We start from the raw sequence: 13,407 nt of genomic DNA, 5'->3' as shown, positions 1-13,407 counted from the left end.
GTTATTGCTCGGATAGCGGCATAGTCCGTTGACACTCAATAGCAAACTACTCGGCTAATTCGATAATCGCACTTGCGAAACTTCTTGCACGCCTGACTGGAAAAAAAAGTTATGAGCCATTCCACTCTGTGAAGGTGAATGACCAGCGAAGCGGTTTAGCACACGACGCAGATGTAACACAAAATTTTGAACAAAGGTACGAACATATTTATTGTCCTGATCGGTTGTCATCGTGACGATATAGGTACGCATAGGCATTCTCGTGTCACCTCTGTTATTAGATGCGTCCGCCGCATAAAACAATGCTTGGCTCATACCCCCTTTAAGCAACGGTTCACACCACCCAACGAAATTCTACGCTGGAATGTAGAACGCCAATGGAGCCACTGCAGAAGAAGACGATGCTCGAGCCACTGCTACTGATGATAGTTGTTGTTGATGATAATGATTACGATAGCCAATGAACGGCTCATACCCCCTTAAGCAATGAGCGGCAACAGAACCAGGCGTGGAAGGAGACGACGAACGCGTGAACCGAGCGCGTTCGCGCGGTTGCGCCGAGGGGTGCAAACGAGCCAGCTGTGGAAGACGACGATGCTCGCGCCACTGATGATGACGATAGTGGTTGTTAATGATGATAATTTCGATAGATTCCTCTTGCCAATGAACGGCGCGTACCCCCTTAGGCAATGAGCGGCAACAGAACCAGGCGTGGAAGGAGACGACGAACGCGTGAACCGAGCGCGTTCGCGCGGTTGCGCCGAGGGGTGCAAACGAGCCAGCTGTGGAAGACGACGATGCTCGCGCCACTGATGATGACGATAGTGGTTGTTAATGATGATAATTTCGATAGATTCCTCTTGCCAATGAACGGCGCGTACCCCCTTAGGCAATGAGCGGCAACAGAACCAGGCGTGGAAGGAGACGACGAACGCGTGAACCGAGCGCGTTCGCGCGGTTGCGCCGAGGGGTGCAAACGAGCCAGCTGTGGAGGACGACGATGCTCGCGCCACTGATGATGACGATAGTGGTTGTTAATGATGATAATTTCGATAGATTCCTCTTGCCAATGAACGGCTCATACCCCCTTAAGCAATGAGCGGCAACAGAACCAGGCGTGGAAGGAGACGACGAACGCGTGAACCGAGCGCGTTCGCGCGGTTGCGCCGAGGGGTGCAAACGAGCCAGCTGTGGAGGACGACGATGCTCGCGCCACTGATGATGACGATAGTGGTTGTTAATGATGATAATTTCGATAGTTTCCTCTTGCCAATGAACGGCGCGTACCCCCTTAGGCAATGAGCGGCAACAGAACCAGGCGTGGAAGGAGACGACGAACGCGTGAACCGAGCGCGTTCGCGCGGTTGCGCCGAGGGGTGCAAACGAGCCAGCTGTGGAGGACGACGATGCTCGCGCCACTGATGATGACGATAGTGGTTGTTAATGATGATAATTTCGATAGTTTCCTCTTGCCAATGAACGGCGCGTACCCCCTTAGGCAATGAGCGGCAACAGAACCAGGCGTGGAAGGAGACGACGAACGCGTGAACCGAGCGCGTTCGCGCGGTTGCGCCGAGGGGTGCAAACGAGCCAGCTGTGGAGGACGACGATGCTCGCGCCACTGATGATGACGATAGTGGTTGTTAATGATGATAATTTCGATAGTTTCCTCTTGCCAATGAACGGCGCGTACCCCCTTAGGCAATGAGCGGCAACAGAACCAGGCGTGGAAGGAGACGACGAACGCGTGAACCGAGCGCGTTCGCGCGGTTGCGCCGAGGGGTGCAAACGAGCCAGCTGTGGAGGACGACGATGCTCGCGCCACTGATGATGACGATAGTGGTTGTTAATGATGATAATTTCGATAGTTTCCTCTTGCCAATGAACGGTGCATACCCTCTTAGGCAATGAGCTGCAACAGAGCCAGCCGTGGAAGGAGACGACGAACGCGTGAACAGTGGAACGAGCGCGTGCTCCGAGGCGTGCCAATGATCCAGTTCGCGGGTTGTTCGTGGACCACGGAAATTCCTTAGCCATATACATCTTCGCTGTAAAAACGAACCTTCGAAGTTTCCCGCAACTCATACATCAGGGACAGCGAAGCAGTATGAGCGTGTTTCCACACTCTTCAGAAGTCCTATAGGTCCGGTCCGCCCATAGTGGAATAATTTTCTTGAAATGGAACGCTTCACTGTGTCCTCTCGTACGTCATACTAGAGGCCGTTTTAAACGTTTCAATAGACCTTTCTATCTTTACACACACACACACATCGACCTCCTGTTTAGCCCTCTGGAACCACAGAAGTTACATTAGCTTATAAGTAAACAGAACTCTCCAGCTGACACCAGCTTTTCTATGCAGTTAAAATGTTTGGCAAATGGATTTTACTATTTAGTGAAACGAAATAAAATGCTGTGAGCTCGTCGCATGGGGACACGTTTACTAAATCTGAACACATCAAGACCACTAGCTATATTAACCTACAAGACAAAATAAAGATATTTACTACTTATTGCATGACCGGAAGTTTTCTATGGTCGTGATCACACTGCTGCCACAGCGCACTTTAAGAAACTATATACGCGAAACCTACGTTAGTATTTGCGCACGCTTCCACTATAACCTGATGCAACTAATTCACTATAGCCGATATTTTTTTTTCTAGAACTCGACCGACCCTTCACGCAGGCCGAAATCCACGTAGCCCTATCCAAGCTGACTAGAAATACTAGCCCTGGTAAAGACCGGATCGTTAACAAACACCTACGCAACCTATCGCCGCAGGCCACCGAGGCTCTCCTCCGTTACTACAGTGAGTGCTGGGAGAAAGGAGAACTGCCTGCTGTGTGGAAACACTCGGACATCACCATGATCCCCAAGCCCAACAAACCTCTCAGCTTGGAGAACCTACGCCCAATTTCCCTCACCTCGTGCGCGGGAAAGCTTTTCGAACATATGGCTCACGATCGCATTACCCAGTACCTGGAAGACAATGGCCACCTACCAGACACCATGTTCGGCTTCAGGCAGCACCTCTCAACGCAGGACGTGCTCTTGCAACTAAAAGAAGGCCTTCTAGATCACTTAAACAATCGAAGCAAATACTCCATAGTGGCAGTAGACGTCAAGGGAGCCTTTGATAACGTTAGCCACGACGCGATCCTCACCAATCTCGAAGACACCAGCTGCGGCGCTAGGACCTACGCATGCGTCAGAAACTTTCTGATGGACCGCACGGCAACAGTCGGAATCTGCAACATCCGCAGTGAAAGCTTCCTACTTCCAAACAGAGGCACCCCGCAAGGGTCGGTCATTTCACCGCTACTCTTTAACGTAGCTATGATCAAGCTGCCCCCACTCGATCCTCGAGACTATACCAGATCTGCGTCACGTGATGTATGCTGATGACGTCACGCTCTGGATCAGAGCTACGAACGTTGGAAGGCAAGAAAGTAGCTTACAAGAAGCCGTCGACACCATCGAAAGCTATCTCCGAAACTGCGGTCTCCGCTGCGCCCCAGAGAAGTCTGAGCACCTCGTCCTGAAAGCAAGAACGAGAGGCCGACCATCCAACTACGCAACTACGAAGAGCCCGACCCTACCATCACACTCAACGGGACAACAATCCCGAAAGTCGACACCATGCGAATACTTGGACTCCACATCCACAAAGACGGATCGGGAGCTGCAAGCCTGCCGAGACTAGAACGCACCCTTTCGCAACTCACGCGCCTTGTCAAGAGGATCTCAAGCCAAAGAAGCGGGCTCAAGGAGCAAGACACTCTAAGCATAATACAAGCACTGCTCACCATCCGCATCACATACGGCACGCCGTACCTGGCTTTAAAGAACGGTGAAATAGAAAAGCTCAACATCATGATAAGGAAGGCAATCAAAGTCGCCCTGGGACTCCCCGCCATGGCCTATACATCACGTCTCCTTAAGATGGGCGTCCACAACACGTGGCAAGAGCTCGCCGAAGCGCACAAGAACAGCCAGCTAGAACGACTCAAGCTCACGCCCACAGGGAGATCAGTACTGCGACACCTGAACTACAGCGAGACGTATGTCGCAGACACGGACAAGAAAGAGCGAATACCACCGGACGTTCGAGAGTGCATTTGCATCGCACGTGTCCCGCGCAACATGCATCCCATATATCACAAGAGTAGAAGACAGGCTAGAGCCAACGCCATCAAACGAAGTTTCAAGCATGACCCGGATGCCCGCTACACCGACGCGGCCAAGTATCCGCATCGAAACGCGTACGCTCTCAGCGTCGTAGACTCCCAAGGCTCTGAGCTAGCATCGGCAACCATCAAGGCACGAAACTCGGAAACGGCTGAAGAAGCGGCAATCGCTCTCGCCACCACTACATGCACAGACTCAGCGGTTATATTCACCGACTCTCAGGCCGCCTGCAGAAACTTCTTGAGGGGCCGCATCTCGGCCGATGCACTCCAGATACTAAAGAGACGAAACACTCCGCTCCCGTACACCTCCGTAACGTGGGTACCCGGACACGAGGGACTAGAGGGGAACGAAGCAGCCCACGCCGCTGCCCGCGAGTACGTCAGCCGGGCTCCCCTCTCCCCACGCGCTCTCGGACCCGCGACAGAAGAGACGGAGGCCGTACCCACAAACTTTTCGGCCATATTGCAACATTACAGGCTCGAGCGTCGAGTGTACCCTCCACCGCACCCTAGACTCGACAGAGAAGAAAGCCTGATCCTCAGACGCCTGCAAAGCAATACGTACACGCACGGAATGATAATGCATCGCCTCTACCCGACGCTCTACGGATACCTCTGCCCACTCTGCAACGTACCCGACACTCTGGCACACTTGCTCCTGGAATGCCCGTGGCAGGAAGGCAGCGAAATGCAACCAGAGACGCACGCAAAACGAGCAATAGAAGCAAACGACCTATTCGAAACGTGGGAGGCCAAGCTAACCCTCGGGGACCTGGAAGACCAACGACAACTCGTCGCCAGGGCCAAGGGGGCAGTCGAAGCCAGAGGGTTCCTGGACTAAGGAGCCTTCTCACCCTAGGGTGATACCCGTCCTCGCTCGGGACACTGTTTCGTACAATAAACGTTTCTTTCTCTCTCTCTAGACGCTTCGCTGTATCCGAGCTCGGTACTTCTATACTCTCTGTTCAATACGACCTGCGTTTGTTTATGCTTCACTGGACCTCACAAAAGTATTTATACAAATTCTGCTGAGTTTTTATTGACTTTTCTAGCGTTTAATATACTTTCTATTGAAATGGGATTGAATGTCATGTGCGACTCTTGCAGCTGCGCCTCCCCGATATCGACCACGCCTCCTCATGTTGCCGCCGCCGCCGCCGCTGTAAAAAAAGAACAGATCTAATATTGACCCGTACTTTCGTGGTCTACGTGTTGTTGCGTCACCTGTAGTCTATCACGGTCACGACGACCGGATGTCACCTCTCTTATTCCTTTTTTTTTTTTTTCGTGAGAACCGCATGCGTATGCCGGCTTTCATGAACGGGTCGCGTAGGGGAGGGGGGGGGGGTGAGAGGGCGTCTTGCGACGCAGTTTCGCAACTGCGGCAATGACAGAGAAACGAAAGAGAAAAGGAAAGTAAGACGTCGCATATATTAGCTGCTGTGACTCATTAGACAGGCCCACCCGGAGATCTCAAATCCGTCACGCTTGCTGCGAACTATGCATAGCTGTGTAGCGTGCCGGGGAGGGGGAGGAAGAGATTAGATAGATAGATAGATAGATAGATAGATAGATAGATAGATAGATAGATAGATAGATAGATAGATAGATAGATAGATAGATAGATAGATAGATAGATAGATAGATAAGGAGAGAGAGAGAGAGAGAGAGAGGAGAAAGGACAGGCAGGGAGATTAACCAGACTGAGTCCAATTTGCAACCATACACGCGGGGAGAGGGATGGGGAGTGCAGGAATTAGCAAACTCTATGGGCAGCTCTGCGAAGCGGTTGTATCTGTGGCTCTCCTGTGACCAATAGGTGGCCTCGTGGGGCCCGAGTTGACCCAATTTTAGTGTAGAAAATCTACAAAATTCTATACAGTTTGCGTTATCGCATTTTGTGACGTCTAAAAACCCGAGAAATGCTGCTTTTAAAAAATGCGAGTACAGAGGAAGCTCTAGCTCGAGGCCAAGTCTGATTAACGCCCATTCAGATAAACGTAAAACGCAGACGTACGCTTTTATGAAACAACCGCTGGTCCGATTCCGAATGACATTTATAACATATGAGAGAAATAATTTAATTCTAGTGACACTAGGAAGCAGAACTCTGATTTTGGGCATGCAACGTTTTACATAAATTTGTGAAAGCTTGTCAGCTTAACAACAAAACAGACATGTTGAAGCACGAAGCTTACAATTACGTGACTCTGCACCAAAACAGATATCTCTGTTCTGTAAATCGCATTTGTTAGAGCATCTATAGGTACAGTTTGCGCAATAGTTATGTTTTGTGTGTGTGTGCGCGTGCGTGCGTGCGTGCGTGTGCGTGTGTGCGTGTGCGTGTGCGTGTGCGTGTGTGTGTGTGTGTGTGTGTGTGTGTGTGTGTGTGTGTGTGTGTGTGTGTGTTTGTGTGTGTGCGTGTGTGCGCGTGCGTGTGCGTGTTTCTAGGAAATTTCTAGAAAATTTTGCAACGTTAAACGACTTGTTATTAAAAATTGACAGCCCATGTGAAAACGTCTGCTTCCACTGCAACGCCTGCAAGTCACTACAGATTTTAACTTTCTCTCTTCAATTTAGGAAACAACAACGAATTTGGTGAGGTGTCAGCCGAGAAAAGCGATTTCTCCATTACTAAGCATTCAGATGAACGCTATCGAGCTAAAGCCATTGAAGCTTGCTTTTATAAGAATGCTATTCTTTATTGTGCGAACTTGGGCCCAGAGCCACGAGGAGCACTCAGATCACAGCTATAGCGATAAGCACGGTCGTCGAACCTAAACTTACGAGTCCACGTCCGTCGGCTATATTTATACATGTATCACCACACAACTGCAGAATAATCGCTGGTGCTTCCGTACATTCGAAAATCTGCAACACTGTATTCGTGTCGTTGAAGCAATCTGATTAGACAAGCTTTTTGAACACTTATAAATTTTGGAAACAGCGGTGAAGAAACTTCGAACACAGCAAACGCGCAGAGCGATAACTTGATGACAGCGGCAAGCTGATCGGGAAAGGAAAAAAAGAAACTGTCACAGCTAAAAAAAAGCTTGAACGTTGCACGCGTGACAATACTGACACAAGTACGTTGTTTGTCTTTCGTGACCGTTTCTCACCCGCCGACCACTGTTTCAATGTTGTCCAGTGTTACACCAGTTGCGAGTTAACCAGTATTAATGAGTTACACTAAGTTATCGCTGTGCGCAAGACGCGCCTACATGTATCCGAACTTCCCTAAATGTTGTCGTCGATTCTATAACGAAATAACTTTGTCTAATCAGATGGCGTGCTTGAGGTAACAGTGGTGTACATTTTATGAGCGCGAGCGGCAGCGATTAGGCTGGAGTGCGCGATAAGTCGCGTATAAAATAGCCGACGTTTTGACCCGTAAATAAGCTTTCGGAGACTTGGCTCGCCGCTGTAGTTGTGCTTGAAGTTTACTTGCTTTACTGGGCACAAGTTCGCCCAACAGAGAGTTGATTTTGGTTGCTTAGAAGTTGTGCTAGAGTCTGGTCCTTCGTTGTCACTACAACGTGACAATGCTTCCGTAAAGAATGCTACAGCAATTCCGAGAATTGTCTATGCGTAAGCATTCTGTGGTAGGGGCTGCTACTTCGCTTTTGCTTACTTATTTAGCTAACTTATGCATATCTACCCATCGCTGCCAATCATCTACTATTACGCTATTATAACGATTATATGTGTCAGCTTGACCAAGTACGAATTTATTTTGCAGATATATCGTATCAACTGAGCCGGAACGCCGTCACAATCCCCTCCCCCCCCCCCCACAAACAACATGTTTTTTTTTTCTTCTTTATATTCCTTTTCTATTTTTTTTTCTTTCTTGTGTTGTTACGACCTTGATGCGTTGACGACGACGTAACCAGTAGCTTTTTTTTTTTTTTTCCCTAACGTTACCAATCCATATGGCTCACACAGACATCAGCCTGCCGCGCTGCGGTGCGTGGTTCGAATCCCGGTCACAACTATTTTTTTTTCTAACGTTACCACTGATATACTATTACAATATTATAACAATTACATTTGTTAACTTGATAAATTATGCACTTATTTTGCAGATATAAGGCGCCATGGGACGTGCTGATTTTGCTCAAGTCTCATGTGTATGAGACTAGTTCGGCCGTGATAGAAGCAGAATCGAGAACTTTATTTTGTGAGGTACTACGAAAAAGAAAATTACTCTTATTACCGATCGAAATGATCACAGGATACAAATAAGAGCGAGCTCGAGTTCGATTTTATTTGTTTCGTTACTGTCTGTGGGTTGGAAGCGTGGACAGCTTTAACGTGCTGACTGCATACAGCACTCTCCTCTCTCGTCAAAAAAGGCTGATTTACCCTCTTTCGTGAATGGGAATGACTGATCAATTTTGTTCAACTTGTTTCCCACCTTCACGTGCCGGTAAAGGTGGATGGAAGAAGGATGGCCTACCAACGTAGCCTACAAGTTACTGTAGCTCATTATTGTATAATCCAAATTTGAACCTCGTTTACACAGAAGTTTTTTTTTCAAGAAGACTTCTCCGCCTGTATTCTCAGCTCCCGTTTAGTCGCAGCTAATATAGAGGCAAGTAAGCTGCATCACAATCGGGAGGCCAAAGCTCACTGCAATCACGAATGCAATTCTCTTTCATCGCTTTTTTTTTTTTTTTGCCATGGCCGATCACTGAACGTTCTTTCCGCTTCCTTTCTGTCCTCGCAGAGTTTAAGGAGGCCTTCATGCTGTTCGACAAGGACTCCGACGGCCGCATAACGTCATCCGAGCTGGGAATCGTCATGCGTTCTTTGGGACAGAGACCGACTGAGACCGAACTGCGGAACATGGTCACGCTCGTAGATACGGACGGTGAGTCACTTTCGGCGCACGCGACTATACGTTGACCTCTGCGGTAGCGAAGCAAATCGAAGCGCCCTTCAAACCATATCCCAACCTTTCTTTTGTTTTACTGCAACGGCAGTTAAAATGTATACGCTTGCTCTGTCAGTCGTTCCTTTCGGTCACTTTATCACCAAGTTCTTGCCAAGCCACATTCTCATCCCCAGCTGGCCACATGGTGAAGAAAAAAAAAGCACTTTACCCATCAACACCGCCAAGGGTAGTCGAACTCGGGAGCTGGTTTGTCTGTTCTGGGCAGTACAAAATTCCTTCGCACTGTAACATTCTGCAACGGCGGCATTTTTTTAGCCAATCAAAGGAGCCGCACATGGCAGCCATCTGGACCAATTAGAGTCGCCAACATGACGTATTTCTACAACGTTCAGAATAGTGACCCCTGACAGTGCAAGCCAATGAGCCATCGCGCACTAATATATTAGTGATATTGCAATATGTGCAGCGTTCTGCGCGCCACGCAGGCCCTGAGAGTCATGGCGTCTGTGCACCCGTCTCGGAGGCCACATCAGGCACATGCTCTAATTAGTGGACAAAGACGACGCTGCGCGCATCTGGAGAACGCCTTGTGCTTAAGAACGTGGCGATGTTTGGTATGACAGTCTACTGCTGTCGCAGTAAATAAATATATTCGGGCTTAACATGCTTAACTCTAACTTTTTCTTTTTTGCTCGCGGAGTCTTGGGACTAAAGAAAGATGTGTGCAGTTAGAAAAACGTGGTGCTAGTAATGCAGACTGGTCGGCTGTCCGCCTCGAACAATCAGGAACAGCGCCAACGTACGAGAAACAAAGAATTCACGCTGAGACACGCGCACAAGGGCTCACTTGTCTCTGTCTCGGTGTTTGTTATTTGTGTTCCTTGACTTGGCGCCGTTCCATGGAGATTGTTCGAGACGAGAGGTGCTCGCATTCGTCCGCTGATGTGCCTCTGTCCGTCTGTCCTACACGTGCCCCCAACAGTGCAGTCGAACTTCACATATTGTTGTCGCGATTGCTATTGTAGTCCACAGCTTCCGATGGCTGGTGAAAACAGAAGCTGAAAGTGACGACAGTATCATTTGCGTTTGCGACAAAAATTGTTGACATTAGAACTTTTTAGTATAGTGCGTAGGTAGGGGAGGGGTCATTAAACGCAACAATTTTTTTAAGCTGTGGTTTAACTTCCGTAAACTGCACAGTGGATCAGGAGAGACGCCGTGAGTGGAGCGCCGGATCCGGATTAGTTTAGGCAACGTGGATTAAAAAAAAAAATACGCTCGAGTGTATTAGGGGCACCCTAATGAACTCGAGCGTTTTTTTTTTTTTTACATTCCGCGTCCAACAAAACACGGCCGCTGAGGCCGGGAATCGAACCCGGGACCTTGTGCCCAGCAGAGCAACGCTGTAGCCGATGAGCAACCGCGGTGGCTAAGCGTGAGCACTTTGCGTTAGCGCTGGCGTCACACGCTCCACGCAGCGCTTGTGCTGCACGCAAGCGGCGCCGGAGCTCTTGCGTGCGTATGTACTATGTTTACCGCGACAACATGCCTTCGTGTCAGGTGATGGGAAGTTATGCCGTCAAGTCACGAACCCTTAGAGAGAGAGTCATGCGGTTAAGTATAGTTAAGTAACAAGCACGCCTCGGGAAAGAAAGAAAGAGTAAAGCGACGTACAGCGAACACATGGAAGTCAAAGAAAATAAGAAATCTCTCATTCCAACGTTAATACTGAGATGAAAGCCGGGCGATGAAATTCGAGCAAAGCGCACAGTTGCGTGAAGCTATTTTGCAACGATAACTTATGCCCGTTAACCATGCTGTGCACTTAACGTGTGTGGTAAACTGGACGATCGAAGTAGGCGAGACACATACCGAAAAAAATGGCTGTGTTCTAATCACAGCAGCAATATACGCATGCTATAATAACGTACCATATAAAACGATTTCGTTATAACGAGAGTTTAACTGTTACCTGGGGCCAATGTTACGCGAATATGCCGCAGGAGACGAAACAACCAACTAAAGAGAAGCCGCTCCCAAACAACGTAACAATATCATAGTAGAAGCTGTGATACACGTCGCATGTAGTGACGTTTCGTATAAAGCGACTCATTAGCTAATGCTAATGTTATGTAGAACACGGAACCACTGACTGAAATGAGGCTGCTCTGAAACAAAGCGACGATATCCTAATCACAGCAGTGATATACACCGCATATTTAATGACGCTCCCTATATAGCGACTTCGTTATAACGAGAGTTTAAGCTAATGCAAATGTGCAGCAGGAGACGAAAGCACCGACTGAAGAGAGGTTTGTCCCTAACACGTTAACGCTGTTTCCCTATGTCGGAACATTATCCGAAATGCCACAGCAAAATGCTTCGAGCAACGCGGTACTTTGTCATTGAAAACAGTCCATCGTTAAACTATAGGCCACACTAAAGAGACAAAGTGATCTTTCTTTGTGCCCTTGCACATGGGAAGACACGACTTCCTTGTCACTCTGACTTCGTTTCATGCTGAGCTGTGTTTTCCGCGCGTCATCACCAAAGAGCCCAACGGCCAAGATTGTGGCACTTTGCTGTAACGATCACGTGGTGCCCGTCGCAGGCAACGGGACGATCGAGTTCAACGAGTTCCTGTTCATGATGTCCAAGAAGATGAAGGAGACGGACAGCGAAGAAGAGCTCCGGGAAGCCTTCCGCGTGTTCGACAAGAACGGCGACGGCTTCATCTCGGCGTCAGAGCTCCGGCACGTCATGACCAACCTGGGCGAGAAGCTCACCGACGAGGAGGTTGAGGACATGATTCGAGAAGCGGACCTCGACGGAGACGGGCTCGTCAACTACGACGGTATGCTGCTGACTATAACCTAGACTGGGAGCTATAGCTGGTTCTAGTTTAGTCAAGCTGTATCAGGCTATATATTTAGCCAACGTGTGTTCCCGGGTTCCTTTCTCTTTTTTTTTTTTTCGCGGTGGCGCACTTGGCAGTGTTTCGAGCTGGGCGCGTATGGCAGAAGTGACCGAGAGTCACAGAGCTATAGGAGGGCTGACAGGATGGACCAGACGCGTTAAAAGTCGCCGCTTTCCCGTTACTAAGAAGACCTGCAAGGGTGTGGGATCGAATGCCGCGCGAACTTTTGCTCAGGAGTAATACATGGTCATGAACATGAAGAAATGAAATAAGTTAGGATGGGAGCCATTATCACGTCACGCAACAAAACGAACCCTCCGTGATTGGCCCAACACGTAGTGTCGTAGTGTGAACCCTCGCAGTGTCGGCCCAACACGTGACGACTGAAACTCGGTGCATTGGCCGAGAACTACCGGGAACTATCGAGTTCCCGGTAGTTTTTAAATCGATGCGCACTTGTCCTGCTTCCCTGCCGTAGCTCTGCCTGCATGCAGAGTGGGAGCAATGAAACCAACCGCGCGCCCTGATGTGACGATCACGTCTTGGGCCGACTGGTACGGCTTCAATCGTGCTGCATACATGCTCACTCCTAGTTCTTCCTTCCTGCACGGTCACGAACAATCGCCCAAATTGCTGGCTTCTATAGACCGGCGTATGCTTCCTGTGTAACGTCATCGCTGACGTTAACGTACGACGGAAGACGAGCTGGGGCCTCGAAAGCCGCAGGTGACAACAAGCGGTTCGTTGTGCGAATCTACGCTCATTGCTGCGCGCAACGGAATGATATTGGGCTCACACGTTTACGGGAGCATTTGTCTGCAGATCGGAAACGTTTTCTGAGCATGCACAAAAAAAATCGTAAATGCCTATTCCACATGTACATTAAGCGGCGATTGATGTGCAAGAGCACGTATGTACGTCAGCGACAACACCGTGTTCAAGAGAGGCTTAAACTAGGTATCGCAAGTACTTTCAGCTGCAGTTTAAGCTGCATTCTACTTATAATATGGGGAGTCTGAGAGTACTAAAGCTTTGCATGCATCTTCGATTTCACACTATACCACAGAGAAAGGAAGTTGTGTGCATCACAACGAAGTTACAAATTTACTGAATTAACACGTTTTTAGTGCCACAGAGCTTGTGGTTAACATTTAAACATTACGGTAAGTATTTCACTTGTCATTATTCTTTCTGCTTTAAACTGCTACATTATCTTTCGAAGCCTCCGCCCCCCAACCCCAATTGTTATAACTACCCCATAACGACTGATTTTGTGACCATTCCGCCGTATTGATTGAGCGCGCTTATGAGAGTGTATATTCGAGGGGAAAAGAAAAAGAATCACAAAATCAAGATGGTGGTTTTCACTGTGGGATAGTGTTGTGTAGTCGCAGTAAGT

At 48.8% G+C, this 13,407-nt stretch overlaps 1 protein-coding gene across 1 annotated transcript in view; it reads left to right on the top strand.

Annotated features, from left to right (window-relative positions):
• LOC142575736 (calmodulin-like) overlaps nt 1-13,407 on the top strand; it is a 166,730-nt gene that overhangs the window by 148,481 nt on the left and 4,842 nt on the right. The window contains exons 3-4 of the mRNA XM_075685334.1: nt 8,924-9,067; nt 11,703-11,945. Coding sequence (XP_075541449.1) covers nt 8,924-9,067; nt 11,703-11,945 — 387 coding nt within the window. The remainder of the gene's footprint in view (nt 1-8,923; nt 9,068-11,702; nt 11,946-13,407) is intronic.

This window comes from Dermacentor variabilis, chromosome 3, assembly GCF_050947875.1.
Source record: "Dermacentor variabilis isolate Ectoservices chromosome 3, ASM5094787v1, whole genome shotgun sequence".
In the NCBI taxonomy this organism is placed as follows: Eukaryota; Metazoa; Arthropoda; class Arachnida; order Ixodida; family Ixodidae; genus Dermacentor; species Dermacentor variabilis.
The sequence above is the reverse complement of the archived record's forward strand: the minus strand, read 5'-3'. Positions and strand labels throughout refer to the sequence as shown.